A 22,350-nucleotide genomic window follows, 5' to 3' on the forward strand; every position below is an offset into this window, starting at 1 on the left:
CCCTCCTCGAGCTCGGCTCCTGACAGTGGCACCTACCTGTAAGAAGCAGGTCCCAACAGGGGTGTTCTCCTTCAGCGACACGTTGTAGAAGTTACTCCTGAACACTGGCTCGTTGTCGTTGACATCCTGCAGGGCCACACGCACCACAGCTGAGGAGGAGAGGGCAGGGGTTCCCCTGTCCGTGGCCAGCACAGTCAGCTGAGGCTGAGGATCCTTCTCGTAATCCAGCGGGGCAGCGGTGGTGATGATACCTGTGGCAGGGTCAATGGCAAACCAGCTGGAGTGGGTGTCACGGCCGTGCACGATACTGTACCACACCTCCCCGTTGGGACCCTGGTCCTTGTCACGAGCTGTCACCTGCAGAACAAAGCTGCCCGGGTACACCACCTCGGGGATGCTTTGTTTGTACTCCTGCTGGTCGAAGAGTGGGGGGTTGTCGTTAATATCCATCACCTGCAGCACAAAGGCTGATTCTGCCCGCAGTGGGGGTGTTCCTGAGTCAGTAGCTGTCACCCGCAAATCGTAGGAGTCTCTTTCTTCCCGATCCAGAAGCTGGTCCACACAGATCAGGTAGATGATGTTGTCCTTGGTAGTGAGGGCAAACTTGCCGTCCCCTCCCTCCAGTGTGACGTTGACATTGGAGTACTCGCCGTAGTCTGGGTCGGAAACAGAGATGCGTGCTACATACTGGCCGGGCTGGGCTCCCTCGGAGATCTGAGGGGAGCCATCCTCGCTCAGGAAGATGATAGTCATGGTGGGCTGGTTGTCATTGTAGTCACGCACATGAATAGTGACAAAGGCTGTAGTGACCTCGGGATGGACAGCCTTATCCCTCGCCTGCACCACCAGCTCATGCACCTTCCTTACTTCATAGTCCAGACCCTTGTTGAGCTTGATGACTCCAGTCCGGGAGTCAATGGTGAAGTACTGGTCAGGATCGCTCTGCCGCCGGTTGATCTCATAAACCACATCCCCATTGTCACCTTCGTCTGCATCAGAGGCAAAGACCTGCAGGATGCTGCTGCCAGGTTTCAGATTCTCTGAGATGAGAGTATGATAGCGGCTCTGGTTGAAGCTAGGAGCATTGTCATTGATGTCCTGGATGGACACATCCAGCGTCATCTGGGTACTCCGGGGAGGAGAGCCACCATCGTAGGCTTCCAACAGCAGCGAGTATGATGAACGGTTCTCCCGATCCAAGACGTTGCTGACCACCAGGTCCAAATACAGGACCCCATTGGGTCCTCGACGTGTTTCCAGGCGGAAGGCCTGCCCCACGTTCTCTCCCTTAATCACGTAGCCTTGCGTGTTGAGTAGGCCACTGTCAGCATCAAAGGCTGGGTCCAAGGGAAATCTGCTGCCAATGGGGGTGTGCTCTGGGATCTGGAAGGTGCTGTGTTGTTTGGGAAAGGCTGGAGCATGGTCATTGATGTCATTCACTTGGATGTTCACTTCTACTGTGATGCCCTCCGGGGTAACAGCAATGAAGCTGTAGTGGTCCCGAGTCTCCCGGTCCAGGACACGAGCTGTTTTGATGATACCGGTGTTCTCATCTATCCCCAAGTCAGTGGTGACGCCGCTGCCCTCCTGCGCTGAGATGAAATACATGTAGGCACTAGTGCCAGGGGGTAGGCCAGCACTGATGTCCCCAATGATGGTGCCAGCTGGCTGCTCCTCATCTATCTGTAGATCCAGGGCGCCCAGGACAGCAGAGCCCTTCCCTGCTCTCAGGCCCCCAAGAATTAGCAGCTCCAGCAGAAGCACAGCTGACCCCTTCATCTGCTCCATTGCCAGTGACCTGCAGAGCAGAGGGTGGCTCAATCTCCTTCGCCGGGTGCACGTTAATCCTGCATGGAATGCAGACCAGAGGATGCTGGTTAAGAGGGAGCAGCAAAGGAAGGACAGGAAAAAAACACAGAGAGGGAAGGCCTGCCACGTCCCCGCTGCCCGATTGCTCTGTGCCACCTACCCCTCCAAGAAGCAAAGGTGGAAATGTGTCAGGGCAGCGGGTGCCCAGGGCGAAGGCCTGGGACAGCGCCCGAGCCAGCCCAGCAGGTCACGGCTGGCAGCGCAGAGGTCACAGACAGTGCCCTGGCACACAGGCTGTTTCCTACATACTGAAGTGTTCTCCCCAGCCGCCCGCCGCTGGCAGTACCAGAGACAGCTGCCCCAGGGCAGCGCGTCCCTGCGCCTTCAGCAGCCGAGGGCTCCCTGCGAGCCTGAGAGGGGCCGTCTGCTCCCACAGAGACTTCTGGACAAGCAGCAGCCCGGCACCTCGCCACCCTGAAAAACCCTGGTCTCAAACCAGAAGGGAGCCCAACAAGTGACGGTGTAGAGCCCCCCTGCCCCCAGCAGCATGCCTGTGGGGACCACGGGGGCATCGGTGCCAAAAAACCCATGAAGTGCAAATCTGGTGTCCCTGGGAGGGAGCAGCGGAGCTGGAGCGGGCTTACATCCAGCGAACGATAAATCAAACGGCTGTATGGCCAAGGATGTACCCACAGCTGGGAATGCCCAGGATAAAATCCGGCAGGGCCCATTGTCTGGCCTGGCACAGGGATCCGCGGGTGCCCCAAGCTGGTACCATGGAGGGCGGTGGCAGCACAGTAGGAACGCAGCAGCTCCCTCTGAACCGCCAGCTGCTCCGGCTCCTTCCCCGTCCCACACCCTCCGCGCTCGCTCTCCTCCTTTGTCTCCTTCTCTCTGCTCCGTGCTCCTCCTGGCTCCTCCACGCCATTTCCCGCTGCCGCAGCTTCACTCCACTGCAGCGGGGAGGGGGGGAGCAGCTCCCTGCAGCACGGACACGCCGGACACGCTCCCGGTGCCCCACGGCCGCCGGCCCCCACGGGCTCTGCCCACCCTCCCCGTGAACAGCCCGGGGAGCTCAGCAAGGAGCCCGTGAGGAACACCAGCCCCAGCGCTGCCTTCGGCCCCCGGTAAGCGATGCTCAGTGGTCTGCAGGGATGGCGGCAGCATGAGCTCACACTTGGACTCTCTTGAAAGCGTTTGCTGCTGGTCCCATAACCACACTCGGGAGCCGCTCATGCCAGACGCGGGACGGCAGGAACCTCCCTGTCTTGGGGGATGGCAGGGGCTGACATTGCCTGGTTTGGGGACTAAGAATGTCAGCCCTTGGTCTAAAGAACCCCACAGCAGTGTTAACCCTTTCCTAGGGACGTAGGATGATTATTCCTGGGTCCTCTTTCCCATCTCGGGTCAGCTGTTTAGACTGGTTTTCCCTGTGGAAATCCTGGGTTAGTGACAGAAAGAAAAACACTAAAAAAGTGTTTGCTACATATAAAGAAATGTTTGTTTACTTCAGTGGGCATCCAGTGTCTGAGGCCTATGGTAAGTAAATCCACACACTCTTCTGCACCTAGCAGGTATGAATCGTCATTATCTCTCAGGAGCAGAAGGCAAAAGAAGTTACTGTTATCCCTGTGGGCTGCTAGCCCGGGATCTGCACTACCTCAGTGGTCCTGGACAGGCCTCTCTCTGCTGGAGCCAGTTAAATTTCCTCACTTGAGGGGCAACCGCGTACATCCAGAACAGGCAGTGCTGGGGGAACGGGGTCCAAGCTCGCTTCTGTGATGAAACTGCACCATCCTAGCTGTGACCCAGCTGCTCCGGTCATGGGAAGAGGGTTTAAAGCCTTGGCACGAGGTTAGACAAAAACTAAATAAAAAGGAGAGTAGGAAAACAGGTAGAGGGACAAGGCTCCCTGGGGCAACCTCGGTGGCTGAGGACAGGATGAAGCTCAAGGGTCTCAGGGAGTGCCTGGAACAGACCAGGGCACAGATATGGGGGAAAAACCCACCTGGTTTGATTAGTGATGTGGCTCCTGAGAAGCAGAAGGGAGTGCAGCAAGGGTTTGTGGGCTGCTGGCGGGGAGGAGAGAAACTTGAAAAGTGAATCTGGGGAGTGTGAAGAGCAGCTGAGAGCACTGGGACAACCAGGGAACAGAAATCAGGGTCCTTGGGGTGGGGAACTGGGGATAAAAGTCTGTGTAAACTTCTCCCTTTCCATCCTCCCCGGAGACAAGGGGGTAGTTTCACAGCCTAAGAGATCTCTTGGGCAAGAGATGCAACTGCCAGGTTGCCAGATGGCACCAGTCCAGGACGGGCAGAGGGCCACCCATGGTACGAGCAGCCCTCTGTTCCTATGAAGTCGGCAGGCTCGGGCCGCAGAGGAAGAGAGCGGTGACCTCCGTGGATGCAGAGTCACCAAATCTGAGCAGCTGCTCCCAATTAGCAGAGCTCAGCGCTGGGGGCTGGCTGGGCTGGTCCAGGCCCAGCCTGTGTAACGTGAGCCAGGCTGCCCTCCCCATCCCTCCCACCACCGGGCACCGAGTTCCCGAGCAAAAAATGGCAGCAGAAGCCTCTGACAAAAACTGCGAGCACAAGAATCTGTCCAGAGGGGCGTTTGGGGTCCAGAGCCATAGTGAGGAGGTCGGCAGCTAAAACGGGGTGAGCTGCAAGATATGCAAGTATCTCCAAGCCTAGGGCTGGCAGGCAGCGCACCAGGAGAGCCCAGCCTGCAACTTAGCAGATAAGTCACATTTAGGGAAAAAAGATGCGGGATTACAGAGGGACCACCGCACGCATCCCTGCCCGCCTGCCAGTGGCACCTCGCCCACTCCGGCCCCAGCAGAGAAGCTGGAAAGACGGCACCCACTGTGCATGCCACAAACAGATGTCAGAGCGCTGGCTGTGCAAGAGCTCCATCAAAGCTGCAGATGCTGCTGATGCCATACCCAAAGTCTCACATGAGGCGCCATGACTCATGTAATGATGTTTTTGAGACCTCAGTCCAGATGAGGAAGGATTCAGAAGCTCCAGTCGCTGACCTGGAATATGCTTTTCTCGTCTACATTCATGCAGATCTCGCTCTCAAGAGTTTCATATTATCTGCCCTCAGAACCAGACACAGCCCACGCTTGCCTTCAGTGTAGCCTTAGGTTAACAATTCACTTTCAACCTCTACTTAGTCTGCCACTGCCTGCAGTCATCTCCATGCCTCCTGGCCCTTCTACCACCTCCCACCCAGCCCTTCAGGACCAGCATCCTATTGCTCAGCCCAGCCACCGCCTCACGTCCCTCTGGTACCAGCTCTGCGCAGTGACCAGCCGTGGTGACCATCGTCTCACGAGGATGCAGTCAAGCTCCACTACATCCCTGTGCCCACCATTCCTGTGCCACGCCAGGGCTTCCTGCAGGTTGGCCTGTCCCTGGGAACGCTGCCCCCACAAAGGAAGCTCTAATAAATTTTCCTCGTGCATTATCCAGTTCCCCCAGCCCCAGCTCACACGCGTCTCCGCGCTGGCCTGGCCCCTGCCACGCCGTGTGCCCGCCGCAGAGGTGCCGCAGGGCCTCGTCTGCTCCCCGGCCACCGGTGCCCCCCGGTTCTCAGGGCTCTCCCTCCCGCAGAGCTCCCGGGCAGCCCGGGCGCCCCGGCTCTTGGGGCTCCCTGCCCTCCTGGGGCTCCCCAGCCGCCGGGCCCGCCGGTGCTCCCGGTCCCCGTGCACAGCCCCTTCCCCGGGCGCTCCCGGGCGTCCCGCACACCCCGGTCCGCTCCGCTCGGGCCCGCGGTCCCCGCCCGGCGCCTCCGCGGCTCCGCTGAGCGCCCGCCCCGCGGTGGGGCTGCCCCGGCGGCGGCGGCCCCGCGCCCGCCCCGTCCCGCCCGTCCGCTGCCCCGCGCCGGCCCCGCTCCGCCGCGGGCGAGGCCGCTCCGGCCGCGGGTCCGTGGCTCGGCGCCTCCGCGGCCGCGCCCCCCCCCCCCCCCCCGCCCCATTGTCTGCACGGCGGAGGCAGAACAAAGCGCCCGGTCCCGGTCCCAGTCCCGGTCCCGCCGTGCGGCGATGCCGACGTGCGGAGCACCGGGCGAGGGCGGCGGCAGCGGGTCGGTCCCCGGCGCTGGCACTTACACCGCGCGTCCCGTGCCGGCGGCGATCGCATCCCGCAGGGTCCGGCCCCGCCAAGGCGTCCCGCGGCCGCCCCGGGTCCCTGGTGCTCCGGTCTCTCCGGTCCCGCTGGCCGCTCCGGCACCCCCCGCGCTCCGGTGCCCTCCCGTGCCGGCGTCTCGGTGTGCCGGGCCCCCGGTGCCGCGCTCGCCCGCGGAGCGCTCGGCGCTGGCTCGGCGCGGAGGCTCCTGCTGAAACCCGACCCAGCGCCGCCCTCAGCCCCCCGCTCCCCCCGCCGCCCCCATCCCCGCCCCGGCACCGGAGCGCGCCGAGCGCGGCCCCGCGCGGGGTCCGGGCGGTGTGGGGGCGCGGAGGGGCCGCGGAGGAGGGCGGGCGGAGCGGGAGGAACGGCTGGAGCGGGGCAAAGGGGGTGGGAGGGGGAAGAACGGGCGCCGGGAGCCCGGGGAGGTGGGGAGGGGTGGGCAGGGGCACGGGGCAGCGGTGGGACGGGGCCGGGCAGGGGATGGAGGGCGGCCGTGGGTGACACCGGGGGCGCGTGGGGACGCGGCCGCAGGGGCACAGCTCGCTCCCTGCTCTCCACCACCTCCCTCAGCCCAGAGCCCCGAGCCCGGGCACCCGTGACCTGCCCACCCCTCGGCTCACATCAGAGCTCTCGTGTCCAGGCTGGAAGGTGCCCACCGGCAGCGCCTGCACCGCCCGCGGCTGGGCCCCACCACGCTGTACTGAGACAAACCGGTGGTGGTGGGTGACTGTCCAGGCTTCTCCACCAGCAGCTGGCTCAGCTGGGCCACCCAGACTGTTCTCTGCTCCAGACAGGCCAGGCCACAGCAGCACTGGTGTGTCTGTTGGGGGCCACTCAGCCTCCGGGCCAGTCATCACCTCTGGGCCTTCTTTTAATTTCTCAGTAGAGAAACTGCCATTGACTACTGGCCGTGACGGTCCCTCGCAGAGATCACGCGCTGTAAAGGCCACGGCTCAGTCTGCTTCATCAGGAAAGTGTCGTAAGTTCTTCCACCAGGGACAATCAATTCAAACAGGGAATATCACAGACTAACTGCACAGAGAAGGAACCCTTCAAGCTTTGCATGTCTGCATCCCTTCCTGAATACAACACAGGCTGAACTGGGTTTAGAAATAAAAAGTAACTCTAGATTACTTTTACTGATCTAAAGGTACCCTGGAGAAACCAAATCCTTTTGACCCCGAACAGCACGTTACAATTCTTATCAGAAATTCACCAAGCTATAACCAGTTTATTTCCTCCTACATGTATCTTCGGGAGCTCAGGGGAAGGCACAAAAAAAGTTCAGAAGAGGGGGCGAGGATGATAAAGGTCCAGATCAGCTTCAATGTACGGAACAATTTAGTCTCCATTCTGGAAAGCAGACAAATGAGGAAATGGGGAAGAGGACAACGAAATCATGAGTGCTCTGTGGAGGCTGATTTAGTTCCTTTCTCTACTGGAAATGTCTTGCATGCTGTGCTTGGGGATGACATTTGCTTTTTCATCTTACTCTCTTACATATGACTCTCACACAGGTATTCTTCCTCTTCCGTGGTTTCTAACAAGGGTAATTTCTAGCTTCTGGCCAAATATTTTCTAATACATTGGTAAGACCAAGATCCACAATGTGATTTAAGCACACACTCTCCATGGTTTGTAATACCTTGGTATTTGCAGCAAGACCTTCATTGATACGGGTTCAAATGCATTGACTCTAACATTCCAGAGCACAAGTGTGATGGGGAGCGGCAGAGGGACCTGGGGGTGTTTAGTCTGGAGAAAAGGAGGCTGAGGGGAGACCTTCTTGCTCTCTACAACTACCTGAAAGGAGGGTGTAGCGAGGGGGGGTCGGTCTCTTCTCCCAGGGAACAAGCGATGGGACGAGAGGAACTGGCCTCAAGTTGTGCCAGGGGAGGTTTAGATTGGAGATCAGGGACAATGTCTTCATGGAAAGGGTTGTCAAGCGCTGGCACAGGCTGCCCAGGGCAGTGGTGGAGTCCCCATCCCTGGGGGGATTCAAAAGCCGTGTAGATGTGGTGCTGAGGGCCATGGGTTAGTGGTGGCCTTGGCAGTGCTGGGGTTAAGGGTTGGACTCGATGATCTTAAAGGTCTTTTCCAATCTAAACAATGCTGTGATTTTATGATTCCTTGATTCTACTCAACAACATTTTGCCTCAGTGTTCACTGGCAATCTCTCTTTCCACACCTCTCAAGTGGATGGACCTCAAGGCAGGGACTGGGGGAGCAAAGTCGCTCCCACTGTAAGAGAAAGCGGAGAGAGTCCAGCGGAGGGTACGGAGATGGTCAGAGGGCTGGAGCATCTCTGCTGCGAGGAGAGGCTGAGGGAGCTGGGGCTGTTCAGCTGGAGAAGAGCAGACTGAGGGGGGATCTTATCAATGCTCACAGATACCTCAGGGTGGGTGTCAAGGGGATGGGGCCAGACTCTTCTCAGTGGTGCCCAGCGACAAGACAAGGGGCAACGGGCACAAACTGAAACACGGGAAGTTCCATCTGAATATGAGGAAAAACTTCTTTACTGTGAGGGTGCCAGATTAACTTCTCTGACAAAATGACTGGCTACATGGATGAAGGGAAAGCAGTGGATGCAAAGACCCTTGACAGCCTTGACAGTGTCTCCCACAGAATTTTCATTTATAACCCGAGGAAGTACGGGTTGCATGAATGGAGCCTTAGGTGGGCTGAAAACTCGCTGAACCTCTGGCCTTAAAGGGTAGTGATCAACGGCTCAATATGGGGTTGGTGCTTGGCAGCCAACAAAGTACACCAGGCATTGATTTGGGAGCCAGTGTTGTTCAGTATCTCCATGAATGTTCTATGATGACACTAGGAGGGGTGACTGGTACGTTGCATGGCAGAACTTTGGTCCAGAGAGATGTCTAGAAACTCAAAAGAACTGAATCAGCAGAAACCTTAAGAAGTTCAATAAGGAGAAGTACCAAGTTCTGCACCTGATGCAGAATAACCCCATAACTGGTACAGGTTGGTAAGCAACTGGCTGAGTTGCAGTCCTGCTGAGGAGGACGCGGAGGTAGGGGTGGACACTGACTTAGGAGTCAATAGTATGCTGTCGTTGCAAATAAGGCAAACAACGTCCTGCTCTACGTTATGAGAAGGGTGAGCAGCAGATCAAGGGAAATAATTATCCCCCTTGACTGGGGAGGTGGTGAAGCCACACCTGGAATCCTGTGTACAGTTTTGGCCCCTCCTGTTCATGAGGGATATGGAAAAACTGTAGGAGACAGGTAGGGGCCTGGCACACCTGATCGATTTATAGAGAGAGGCTGCAGAAGCTAGGCTTGCTTGGGCTGGTGATGAGTAGGCTAAGGGGCTTTTAGTGGCACCCTGCTGCTGCTTGAAGGACAGGTTAAACAGATGATGGAGCCAAATGCTGCTTTGTAGCAGCAGAGAACACAACAATAGCAATGGCCACAATTACAGCTTGGGAGGTTCACAGTGAACATGAGGCAAAGTCTTTTCGCCAGGAGAGTAGTGTGGTACCAGAGAAAGCTACTCAGAGGCTGTGAACCTTGGCCCCTTGCAAGTTTTCAAGGCTGTTCTGATCTAGTATTGTTGAGAGTCTGTCTTCAAATGAGAGTTGGACTATGCATCTCTGGACACCCCATTTAACCATGAAGGGCTATCTGCTATGAATCGATGAATTTCATTCCATTTCTGTTGTGCTGCTCCTTAATAAGAGCTTTTTGCTTTTATGGTGTTCTGGGCACCCTCTATACTCACAATTCCTCTTTACTTTGTGTCACTGATCAACCTTATCAGTACACTTTTTTTTTCCTGAGATAGTTACTGAAAAAAAAACCCAGATGAGCTCCAAAACTGATCCTTGAAAAGATTGTGCATTTCCTCAAGCATAAAACTTCTGATTTACTGGTAATGGTTTTTTTTTTGCCAGTCTTCCACATCTTACGGTTTTCATATTAATTTCTGTCTTCTCCATTTGAATAAATAATATCTCATGTGTTACTGTAGCACTGCAGTTGTGATCAACCTTTTTTCCTGGCGCCCCAAATATCACTTATAAAGAAAGTTGTCTGATGTGCTCTTCTGGCACGGCTTGGCAAACTTGCTGCGTTTGATCACATTCGCCATTTATTGTCATGTTCTCAAATTATCATTATAAAATCCACTTTGAATCCTTTATACCACTGCAAGGAATCTGCATTTTCCTGGGCTGTTCACTTCAGTCCTCCTTTCTTCAGTACCTGTCATGTTTGTCATTCTTCAGCCCCACGGCATTACCCCAGATCATTAAACAGCCTCCTCTCAGACTCGCAATTTGTACACAAGTGTTGCCTCTACTTAGAGATGGAAATTAGTGGATTCCTTTTATTCTTCTAGTAAATTCTAATTCACTATATATTCTTGGAGCCCCTTGGCAAGAGCGGGGAGAACAGATCCATATCATGTGCTTGGACATTCAGAGAGATCTTGGACAGTCTGACGTGCAGGTATCTTTGAAGCTGTACATGGACTGGTAGGAAAGTGTAAGTCAAGCTATGCCTTGTAAGAGCAACTAAGGCACAGAAAAAGGAGCAGAAATACGCTGTTCAACGCTTCAGGCAGAAGGTTACTGGTAGTAGTAAAGGTTGGGACAGGACTGCAAGGCTCTCCGCTGCATCATGCCTTTTGATAGAATTATTAACGATATGGAGAAGGGAGCAAAATCTGAAGATGACTGAGTTCTTTGGATTAGTCGGTGCTTGGGTGAACTTCAGAGATGGAAATAATGTGGGAGCTGGTGAAATAGGGCAGACGGCAGTCAGTAGTGACCATAGCAGTGACCAGTAGCCAGCACAGCTGGAAGGCAGCACAGAAAACTCGCTCCCTGCGCGCTTGGTGTTTCCCTGTACCCACAGGCCAACACTGCCGTGCAATGGGATGTCATGCTAGCTCTGCCACCACAGCGACCCTGATCCTGGAGTCCTGCACATCCCCACCCAGGCTGGACTTTGCATGTTCCCACCCTCCTCCACAGCAGGTGGGGAGTGGGCTGGCAGTTCAGCACCTTCCTGCTAGACGGCATCTTGCTCCTGAACCGGACAGGAGCGACCTGGCAGGTAGCCCAGCAGGACTGGGTAGCTCAGAGGCTTCCACTCTCGAAGGCTGGAGTCTGGCTCAAAAGTTGGAACAGGAAATCCTTCTAGGATGTGCTTAGGCTCTGATTCCCGGATGTTCACAGCAAGCAAAGGCTTCCTGCATTCAGAACAGAGGTTAAAAATAAAAGAAGGCAGGCACCTGCTAGGAACATCCACGGCCGGGGCGGGGAGGGGCTGGGGAGAGGGAAGGAGGGAGGGGGGGAAGTGAGAATCACAGAATCACAGCATGGTTTGGGTTGGAAGGGACCTTAAAGGTCATCTAGTTCCAACCCCTCTGCCACGGCCAGGGACACCTTCCACTAGAGGAGGTTGCTCAGAGCCCCATTCAACCTGGCCTTGAACACTGCCAGGGAGGGGGCAGCCACAGGGCGAAGGAGGGGATTCTGCCCCTCTGCTCCGCTCTCGGGAGACCCCCCCTGCCGTGCTGCATCCAGCTCCGGGGCCCAACAGAAGAAGGACACAGAGCTGTTGGAGAGAGTCCAGAGGAGGCCACGGAGATGCTCAGAGGCTGGAGCCCCTCTGCTCTGGAGACAGGCTGAGAGAGCTGGGGCTGTTCAGCCTGGAGAAGAGAAGGCTCTGGGGAGACCTTCTAGCACCTTCCAGTGCCTGAAGGGGCTACAGGAAAGCTGGAGAGGGGCTTTTTACAAGGGCATGGAGTGACAGGACGAGGGGGAACGGTTTTAAACTGAAAGAGGGGAGATTGAGATGAGATGTGAGGAAGAAATTCTTGACTGTGAGGGTGGTGAGAGCCTGGCCCAGGTTGCCCAGAGAAGCTGTGGCTGCCCCCTCCCTGGCAGTGTTCAAGGCCAGGTTGGATGGGGCTTGGAGCAACCTGGTCTGGTGGAAGGTGTCCCTGCCTGTGGCAGGGGGTTGGAACTGGATGGGCTTTAAGGTCCCTTCCACCCCAAACCAGTCTGTGATTCTAGGAACCCTCTCAGCCTGAACAGGACAGCTCTCCCTAAGACAGGAGTACATTTTTTTGGGTGAGATCCCAAGTTTGCCTCTGCCATTTGGAATGACCTTGAAATCCATGAAATATAGAGAAAGAGTTGCCAGATCATTTCACCTAGCAAACGGAGCTGGTACCTCAGCTTTGCAGCTCTGTATTCACATCCTGGTCCAAAGGAGATGCTGCTAGTCCACTGCTGCTGGATGTAACCTGGCTAGATGGCTTTGAACCTTACAGCGGAAGAGTTCTTCTGCGTCTCCTGCTTGTCTAGATGGACACAAAGCTCCTGTCATACAACGTTCTTGCAACAGGCATATTTCTGTGTCATAGGGTTTGCTCATGAGCAGCTGGGAGCTGTGAATGTAAGTTCCCCTCCCTGGGCCGCGTGTGATGGATGGTTTTAGGGTAGAGCAGGTAGAGTTCATGGCTTCTGTTAATTTGTTTATGAGAATGTTTACAGTCTTGGAAATTTAGTGAAGCTCTGGCAGTGTTGGAAGTAGCTGGACTGGGCAGTGGTCTAAACATGACACTTATGCTACATCATGCTTGAAGGAAGGATGCTCAGCAATCACCTCCCCTTGCTTCCCTTCCTTCTCATGGTAGCCTGGTAAGGACTCCCACAGTCTATTTTCCAGGGGTCTCTCTAGCACAGTCCTAAATGCCTTGAACACTTGATTGTCAACCTTGTCTCCTTTTTCAGAGAAATTCTCTAGCACAGCAAAACCTGTGAAATAGTTGTGCTTAAAATGTTGCTCCTTGCTACCTCCTTGTCTTGAATTTACATTATACCATGCGTCTTGCAGGCTGGGAGTCCCACTGCTCATTGTTTCGTCTGACCAGCCCTGGACTTGTTCTTAATTTTGCCAGTTCCTTGCATTCCCAACTAGCAGCCGTCTTGTAATTCAGCTTGGGACTTCTCAAACAGCTCATCTGGTATCATTTTAAGTTATAGCAGCATCTAAAGGTTAAGACTTCAAGTGCAGCAATAAGACAATTCATGCCCAGAAGACAAAATAATCAAAAGTGAAGACAAGTAGGTAGATAAAACACAGAGCATGGAACGATAAGGCTGCAAGTGAGACAGCAGTTATATTCTTCGCAGGTACTTTCTAAACAGCGTAGCACAGGCAGATTTCAAACAGTAGGAAAAAAATCTAGGGCTGTCAGCTGCTTCATTGCCAATCCCAAAGAGGGTTCAGTTGAACCCAGAAGCCCCTGTCATGCTCAGCAGATGTGCACCTAACTACTTCTTAAAGTCCTCCCGTAATGAAGACTTCATAAACCTGCCAGTCAATCTGTTCAGTGATAAATTTTCTTTGCTATTATTTAAACCCATCATTTCTCATACTACCTGTCATGAACGCTGGGAAGAGATTGCTCTCTTTGCAACTGCCTTTTACAAATCAAGGCCGTTATATCTTTGCACTCTTCTTTAAGCTAAACTGCCCCAGTGCATTTAATCTTCCCATACTGTATTTTCTCAGCCTCTGATCATCTCCTCCGGACTGTCTCAGATTTGTCTGTGTTCTCTGAAGTGCACTGAGACTGGACACGGCACTGCAGCTAAGGGCCTTATCACAGCAAGGCACAGCCAGAATGTTCCTTCATGCATCCTGCAAGTCATATTCCTGTTTATACCATCTCATATGATGTTATTTTTGCAACAACGTGCCCTCAGCTCGTTCCTGTTCAACCTTCAGGTCACTATAAACAAAACACGGAGAACTACTGTATAGCCTGTTGTTTCTATCTGTACAGCTTATTATTCTTACCAAGCAGATAATCTTCCTACCAAGGAATAATAATAATTTAATATTTCCATCAATCAATGCTGTTTAGCATCTTGACTAATAATCTGCAAGGAAGTATGGACTGACTAAACAGAAGCACACAGAACAATAGGGAAATTATATTACTGCAGCTTTAGTGATGTAAATTTAATGTTCAATATTTATAAAGACTGTAGAAAATTCAAAGCAGTCAGAGAAGAGTCGTAAGAATGAGTCAAGATCCATAGAACAAGCTTCCACACGGAAAGCTTCAGAAAGTTTAAAAAAATAGGTGATTCCTAAGGATCTGTGAGAAATAAAGTTTTTAATTGTGTTTAAAGTTTCAATCTAGCAAATGAAGGCAGAACAGGAGCAATGGGGTGGAACTGCAGTTACACAAACTAAAAGTCAAGAGTAACAGCTCAACGGAAGGAGGGACTAATCACTAGAATAGCTAAGAAAGAGGCCAACAGATTCCTTGCAGTCAAGGCTGTCCATCTTTGGCTGGACAGCGTGCTGGGCCATCTTGCCTAGACTGTGCTTTGCCAAGAAAGGTTGGCCCAGATGATCCTCAGGGTCCCTTCCAGCCTGGTGTTCTGTGGTTCTATGATCTCTCTCAAGAGATGTGCTGCTCAGTGACAGTCACGGGGTTTGCAAGAGGAGCCTCTCCCCGGGGTCCTGTGAGCGCTGGGATCCCCCAGAGCCACAGCCGGTGCCACCCGGTCCCGGTGTCTGAACCGCCCTCTGCGGCGGAGTGCTGTTTGCCCCCTTAAACTCTTCCCAAAGAGCCGGCTGAGCTGTGTCAGACCAAGGAATGACTTTTATGATGAGAAAAGGGAATGAGAGAAGGATGAGAAGGAAACCATCTAACATACTGCAGTCTGTGAGCCAAGACAAAACTGAAATCAGCGTTTCCAGAGAGGGGAGCTGCCTGAGCTGAGCCCTGTGCTGCCGACTGCTCTGTTTCCTGTCCTGGCTTCTTCCATCCTCCTCCTCTGGAATCTCCTCGGCCACGTTTCTGCAGCAGGCTGACCTCATTTGGCAGCGGCCCCTGCGAGCGTACGCCGACTGCAGCGCACCGCTCTCGTAGGTGCCTCTTAGAGAGCTGCTCGCTAAGGCCTGGGCTTCCGCCCTGGTAGCAAACAAGTCTCCTTCTGTTCCCCTGAAAATCAGCTGGGAGGAAGTGAGATGGGGAGGTGGTTTCCGAAATGCCGTGGATTGTGATCGCAGACAGCCCCAGAATCCATGGCGGGGGGGTGGGGAGCACAGGAGCCGCACGGGGAACCCAGATTATGTTCGTGTGAGGTGAACATGTGCCTTCGGTCATCAGCGTCCACAGATACCAGCCCGATGGCAAAGGGCCTGCTGGTGTTTTGGAAAAGGAAGAAAACAGTTTGAGGAATATCCCTTCCCATAGAACACGGCTTTTGCTTTGGAGGAGCTTTCTATATATAGCGAGGTGGTTATTTCAGAATGGAAAATGTTTGCTCAGGAAGGAAAGGCTCTGAGATCAGCAGAGTCAAGTCTCACCCACACGCTCCCGACTCCGTTGGCCTCTTCTGCCCAGCAGCAGGGAGCTGGGAGGAGTCGCGGGGGGCAACGGGGCTGCCCAGGAATCACCCAGCCATACCCGAGTTCTCCTCACTCAAGAGCTTGGGTTCGAGCTCTGGTCTGTCACAGAGGGGCAGGTGCTGAAGTAAGGTCTGATGATTCCTCCGGGAAAAAGGAAAGTGCAGATGGCCTGACCTTCTTTTTGCCTTCGACAAATTATCATCCACTCCCGACGCACACTGGGACGCAACAAGACATCCCACAAGTACACCATACTCTTGTACATGTCAGCAGGCAAATGGGCAGCAGGGTGCCCACTGACCAGACAGCCCGTGCTAAATACGCTGCACACATAAATAAGGGCTGACCTGCACTAAATATACCTGCCACACACACCCAGAGGAAGCTGTGGCTCTTACACCAGAGAGGGTGACACACAAACACACATATATAGCTCTGCGCTCTCTCTGCCCTCCCCCTCCAGTAAGGAAGGAAGGCACGAACTGGTGTGACGCAGCTCCATCAAGTGGAAGTTTATATATTATACAATCTTAATCTGAATATTAGTTATTTGTGTTGTAGAGTCCCAGACACAGGCCAGTACGTGTGCTAAATTTATCGTGTTTAAATTATTTAAATAACCAAAAAAAAGAAAGTCATTAACTTGCGGTTTAACTTGCACATAGATCATAGAATCACAGACTGATCTGGGTTGAAGGGACCTTAAAGCCCATCCAGTTCCAACCCCCTGCCACAGGCAGGGACACCTTCCACCAGACCAGGTTGCTCCAAGCCCCATCCAACCTGGCCTTGAACACTGCCAGGAATGGGACAGGTTTCTCCAGGCAACCTGTTCCAGTGTCTCACCACCCTCACAGTAAAGAATTTCTTCCTAATATCTAATCTAAATCCACCCTCTTTTAGTTTAAAACCATAACTCCTTGTCCTGTCACTAAAGGCTCTGGTAAAAAGCCTTTCTCAGTCTTTCTTATAAGCCCCCTCTAAATATTGAAAGGCCGCAGTAAGGTCTCCTTGGAGCCTTCTCTTCTCCAGGCTGAACAACCCCAACTCTTTCAGCTTTTCAGTAGGGTCGAGTGTTCATGGGGAAGCATCACAGGGAAGGCCACCAAGGCAGATACCATGGCGGGAGTCTGCTATAGACCACCCAGCCAGGATGAAGAGGTAGATGTATAAAATATTCTATAAGCAGCTGGGAGAAGTCTCACGATCGCTACCCCTTGTTCTCGTTGAGGACTTCAACTCACCAGATGTCTGCTGGACATACAATACAGGAAACAGCCTCGGAGGTTCCTGGAGTGTGTGCAAGATAACTTCCTGACACAGCTGGTGAGGGATATATATTATAAATATATCTATATAAATATACATTATTTGAATATCTATTATATCTATTATAACATATACATTAGAATTATCATGGTATGTTAGACCGAAGATCCATCTAGCCTAGTACCCTCTCTTTGACAGCACACACACCTAGAAAAACATGAGAAAAGAGGAATCATATCATGACACTTCCCTAGAAAGCCACTAGCAGCTTTGGACACAGACTAGGACACCTTTTCTTGCTTTCGTAAGTGAAATATAGATTCATTCTATCTTAATTTTTGAAAAAACCAAATTACTGAGGATTTGGGCGTAAATTTTCTCCATTAAAAGGTTTTCTTTCATTATTGTCATCAGTTTAAGAAATGTGCACCACGTGTATACAGAGGGGTGTGAAATGCATACCCCATAAATGAAGACATCAGTCCAAAAGGTAAAACATCCAGTGGGTCTGTTCTTGATCTGGAGGCTTTGAGCTGGTACTGTGGCATATCCTGATCATCCCTGAGGGACGCTCAGCTACGCTCTGATGATGCTGCAGGTGTTACAGTAGTTTCTTTGCAGCAGTTTACAGAAACACTGGCCAGAGACAGAAAAATGCACCCTGGCTAGTGAACGATGGCTACTGTCAATGTGGGGGCCTCTGCTGTTGCCAGTTCAGATGCTTCTGAGCTGCATCACAGAATCCTGTAGCGAGTCACCTTCTACTCCTCCACAGTCCTTCCCTTTGCAAGAGACTCTTCTCTAACACTCCTTGTTCCTCTCTCTATTCTCGTGACCTAATCCCTCTTGTTATAATTCCTCTGTGAATCTCAGCTGTGTAGGTCTTTTTCTCCGAACAGCAACTCTCCAAAAGCTGCTTGTTAGCGTGCTGCAGAGCAAGATTAATTCTTTCATACTCAGGCACTGATCTACCAGGAGGCAGGGCACTTAAGATCTCTCCTGCTTCCCCTCTTATTAAGGCTGACTTGTGCAGCTGACTTGAGTATTATGTGCCACTGTTACAACTGTGATCTTGATCTAATGTGAGCGTGGCTGAGAAAATGGGTGGGTAGTAAAAAGGCAGAATCATGGCTGGCCGTCACTGCTCATTTGGGATACATTTCTGTGTGAAGCATCTCTCTCCAGGCTTGGACACCCAGGGAGACAACTTGCTTATGCTTTTGCTTCCTAAAGTATGCTGTGTAAGCTGGATGCTTCCTGATTTCATCTGGCCCTGGCATCCTCTACTTCTCTCTTCCATGAAGATGTTTGAGACTAGACTGAAGTCTTCAGCACTCTTCTTTCCTGTTCTAGGTGGGCAGGTTTGCTGCACCAATTACCTCTGATGCTGAAAGAGGACTCACAGAATGCTTTTTTGCCTCAGTCTTTAATGCTAATGATAGACCGTGGGCTGCCTCTGAGTTGGAGGACCATGACTGTGAGAACAGTGACTTTCCATTTGTGGACACTGGAATTGTAAGGGACCAGCTGTATCAGCTGAATGTTCATAAGTCCATGGGGCCTGATGGGATTCATCCCAGAGTGCTGAAGGGAGTTAGCAGATGTTAGAGCAGGATCCCTCTCAATCATCTGCCAAAGGTCTTGGGAGTCTGAGGAGGTCCCTGCTGACTGGAAGCCAGCAATGTTATTCCAATTTACAAGAAGGGTGTGGGGGAAGACCCAGGAAACTACAGACCTGTTAGTCTAACTTCAGGACCTGGAAAAATCATGGAGAAGGTCACACTGGCTGCTATTGAAAGGCATTTAAAGGACAATGCAATTATCAGGCACGGGCAAAATGGGTTCACAAAGCAAAAGTCCTGTCTAAATAATTTGATATCCTTCTATGACAAGGTCACCCACCCAGTGGATGAAGGGAAGGCGGTGGATGTAGTTTTTCTGGATTTCAGTAAGGCTTTTGATACTGTCCTTCACAGTATCCTTCTGGTCAAGATGTCCAGCTGTGAGATGAGCGAGTACACGGTGTGCTGGGCGAACTGGCTGAAGGGCAGGGCTCAAAGGGCTGTAGTGAAGGGGGCTACGTCTGGCTGGCGATGGCACACCAGCGGTGTTCCTCAGGGCTCAATCCTAGGGCCAGTTCTGCTCAATGCTTTTATCAATGGTCTGGGTGGAGGAGTTGAATGCACCATTAGTCTGCTGATGATACTAAACTGGGAGGTGCTGTTGACTGTCTCGAGGGACGTGAGGCCTTGCAGGGGGATTGGAGCACTGGGCAATCATCAATGGCATGAAGTATAACAAAAACAAAAGCTGGATTCTGCCCCTGGGATGGAGTAATGCCGGACACAAGTACAAATCAGGAGAGGGGTGGCTGGGGAGCAGCCCTGCAGGAAGGGACCTGGGGATGCTGGTTCGCAGCAGGCTCCAGAGGAGCCAGTCATGTGCCCTGGCAACCAAGAGGGCAAACTGCATCCTGGGGTGCATCAAATACAGCATAACCAGCTGGTCATAGAGGTGATGATCCCGCTGTATTCAGCGATGGTGCGGCCTCACCTTGAGTACTGTGTGCCATTGTGGGCCTCACAATTTAAGAAGGGTGTGAAGGTCCTTGAATGCATCCAGAGGAGGGCAACAAAGTGGGAGTTAGCCTCTTCTCCCGGGCAACTAGCGATAGGACAAGAGGGCACATCCTCAAGCTTTGCCAGGGGAGGTTCAGGTTGGACATCAGGAAGAATTTCTTTACAGAAAGGGTTATTAGACATTGGAATGGGCTGCCCAGGGAGGTGGTGGAGTCACCATCTCTGGATGTGTTTAAGAAAAGCCTGGACATGGCACTTAGTGCCCTGGTCTAGTTGCCATGGTGGTGTCAGGGCAGCGGTTGGACTTGATAATCCCTGAGGTCCTTCCAACCTGGTTGATTCTGTGATTCTGTGAAAGCTGATGAAGGGGCTGGAAGGCATGTCCTGCGAGGAGTGGCTGAGGGCTCTGGGCTTGTCTAGTTTGGAGAAAAAGAGACTGAGGGGAAACTTCATTGCTCTCTGCAGCTTCCTGAGGAGGGGACGTGGAGAGGGAGGTGCTGAGCTCTTCTCCCTGGGATCCAGGCACAGGACGCCTGGGAATGGTTCCAAGCTGCATCAGGGGAGGTTTAGACATGACATTAGGAAGCATTTCTTTATGGAAAGGATGGTCAAACACTGGAACAGGCTTCCTAGAGAGGTGGTTGATGCCCCAAGCCTGTCAGTGTTTAAGAGACATTTGGACAATGCCCTTAATGCTTTAACTTGTGGTCAGCCCTGAAGTGGTCAGGCAGTTGGACTAGATGATCATTGTAGGTCCCTTCCAAGTAGAATCATAGAATCATGGAATCATAGAATCGTTTTGGTTGGAAAGGACCTTCAAGATCATCAAGTCCAACCGTTAACCCAGCACTGCCAAGTCTATAGTAGATCTATTCTATTCTAATATAGAATAAGAATGATATTTTCTGGCTTCATTACCGTCAAAGGCAAAAGACTCTCCTTAGCACTTTCCCAGGTCTGTCCCATACAGTGTCCAGATCTGCACTTAGACAACGTATCCAACATCACTCACCTAAGAAACACCGGGACGTGCAGTGGCTTTAGCATCCTCTGCCACAGCCAAGTGACAGCATGAACAACACGCAGCTTTTAGAACCCCGTGATTCTAAGGAACATTATCCCTCACCTACATGACACACAACTACAGCTCTTCTGTTTTATGCTTACTAATGATTCTTTATTTCTCAAATAAAGAAGCAAAATACAAGGCTTAAATGTCATTTACAGAAAATTAACACATCTCACAGCACTTGCTTTGTGCCTGAGTGATTTTGTGCACCACAGGTTTTATGTCTCGCTCACTCACATGTCTCACTTGGAGGCTGAAGCCCAGAGCCCACTGTGCCACAAACTCACTATTTGTTGTAAAAATACCATCTACAAACTTCATCTTCCCTTCTAGAGCAAACGATGAAAGAGTCACATAAATTCTTTGAAATGCTGCACTCGAAATCCTCAGAACGTGTTACCTGGGATTAACAGAACAAAGTAGGAATTTCTGCATTTGTGACGGGGAGAAGAAAGAGGAGAAGGAAGATGAGAAGGATGAAAGCAAGGCAAAGAGAAAGAAGAGGTTATTTCTTGTTCCTTTCCTGTGGGAGGAAGCAGAGAGCTCTTACAAAGAAAGAACTGAAAGCAGGAGGAGGAAAGAGTTTGAGGAATGAGCTAAAATACGCTAAAGCAACCTGTAATTGAGGACAAGGGAGTAAAACTTTGAACCTTCCCATTTTAAACTAGGAAGATTGCAAAATGAGCATGGGAGGAAAGGCTGGGTAGTGGCAGAATTCAGACTGTTTATGGGAGGTTGTTAATAGCAGTGCAGGGCGTGAAACAGATCCCAGCTGAGGAGTTTCAGGGTTGAGCCTGTAACGGAAGAGAAGGGGAAAATGAATCAAGAGGACAACAGAGCGTGAAGAGAATTAGCCAGTGGAGAAGTGTAAGCGATGGCTATGAGCAGAAGAAGAGAAAGAGCCGGAAACTGAAAGAGGAGAGAAAGGCTGGCAGGGTGGACTGGTGACAGCAACACTGGAAGGCTGGGCGCAGCGCTGCTCCGAGGAGGAGAGGGGAGGGAGCAGGGCAGGGAAGAGGCAGCAGTGGGAAAGCAGCCTGACCCGATTCAAGCAACATGTTCCGTCAGGAGTTTAGACCTTGAGAAATGTCAAACAAAGGCATCGAAGGCTCTGAAGGACTCAGGACACAGACAGGGAGGGCATGAAGATGCCAGGGACAGATGCATTTTTTACAGAGGGCATTTCAGAAACAGGAGAAGGCAAGGTGATGTTAAAATCAGCAACATGACCTGGTGAGTAAGCAGAAAAGATGTAAGGAAATATTAATCAAACTGGGGAGGGGGGGGAGGAAGTGGCAGCTCTTGCAATAGGGATGCAGGATTTAGATTTGTCCTTACAATGGGAAACCAAAACAAGGCAGAGGTATGATCTAGCAAAGGTAATGTGAACCACTAACAGATAAAGGCAACAAGATGGAGAATCAGCATCAGCAAGACAGGAGGAATAAAGAAGTATGACATAAACAAGAACCCTCCCTCAAAGCATTTGAAAAATGCTGAGCAGGTAATTTTCATAGAAGGACCCCGAAGTGCTGGACTGCACCAGGTCACCCTGGAGGAAAAGAGGATGATGGCAAGGCAAGGCATAAAAATGCAGGCAGGAATATCTTCCACGTTTGCAACGTTCCCTGCTAGGTTATGAACAGCAGTAGCCCCAGCTCTGCATCGGTCCTTAGGACAGGTCAGGAGGACAAGCCCAGAGTGCCACTCTCCACAGTCCAATGGCACCTCAAGCAGAGCTGAGGGATGGGACAAAGGTGGGAAAAGCCTGTTGTGCTTCCCTTCCATTTGTAGTTGGTGTTTGCTTTACTCTATTGCTCCGAGTCAGGCAGAGGGAGTCCTCTCCTCTTGGGAAGAGCTCCATTCTGGATCTTACTAAGAACTGGCCTCCTCTTCCACCAAGGACCCCTTTCCCGTGCGGTGAGGACATGCTCCACTCCTGCAGCCCTTCTCACTGTAACAGACTGGACTGGGACTGCACTGTTCATCTGCTCCTGCAACTGAAGCCTGGCTGCTCTGCTCTGATGGGAGATAATTAAAACCTTCCTTGGTACTGCTTTCTCCACTCAGAATAGAAAGTGCCT

The 22,350-nt window shown here is 52.2% G+C and overlaps 1 protein-coding gene across 1 annotated transcript in view; it reads right to left on the minus strand.

Annotated features, from left to right (window-relative positions):
- DCHS1 (dachsous cadherin-related 1) overlaps positions 1-5,991 on the minus strand; it is a 49,878-nt gene extending 43,887 nt beyond the window's left edge. The window contains exons 1-2 of the mRNA XM_068425061.1: positions 5,924-5,991; positions 37-1,847 (exon numbers count right to left, since the gene is read on the minus strand). Of these exons, the coding sequence (XP_068281162.1) occupies positions 37-1,788 (1,752 nt within the window). The 5' untranslated portion in view covers positions 1,789-1,847; positions 5,924-5,991. The remainder of the gene's footprint in view (positions 1-36; positions 1,848-5,923) is intronic.
- Positions 5,992-22,350: the final 16,359 nt, after the last annotated feature.

This window comes from Nyctibius grandis, chromosome 2 (genome assembly GCF_013368605.1).
Source record: "Nyctibius grandis isolate bNycGra1 chromosome 2, bNycGra1.pri, whole genome shotgun sequence".
Lineage (NCBI taxonomy): Eukaryota > Metazoa > Chordata > Aves > Nyctibiiformes > Nyctibiidae > Nyctibius > Nyctibius grandis.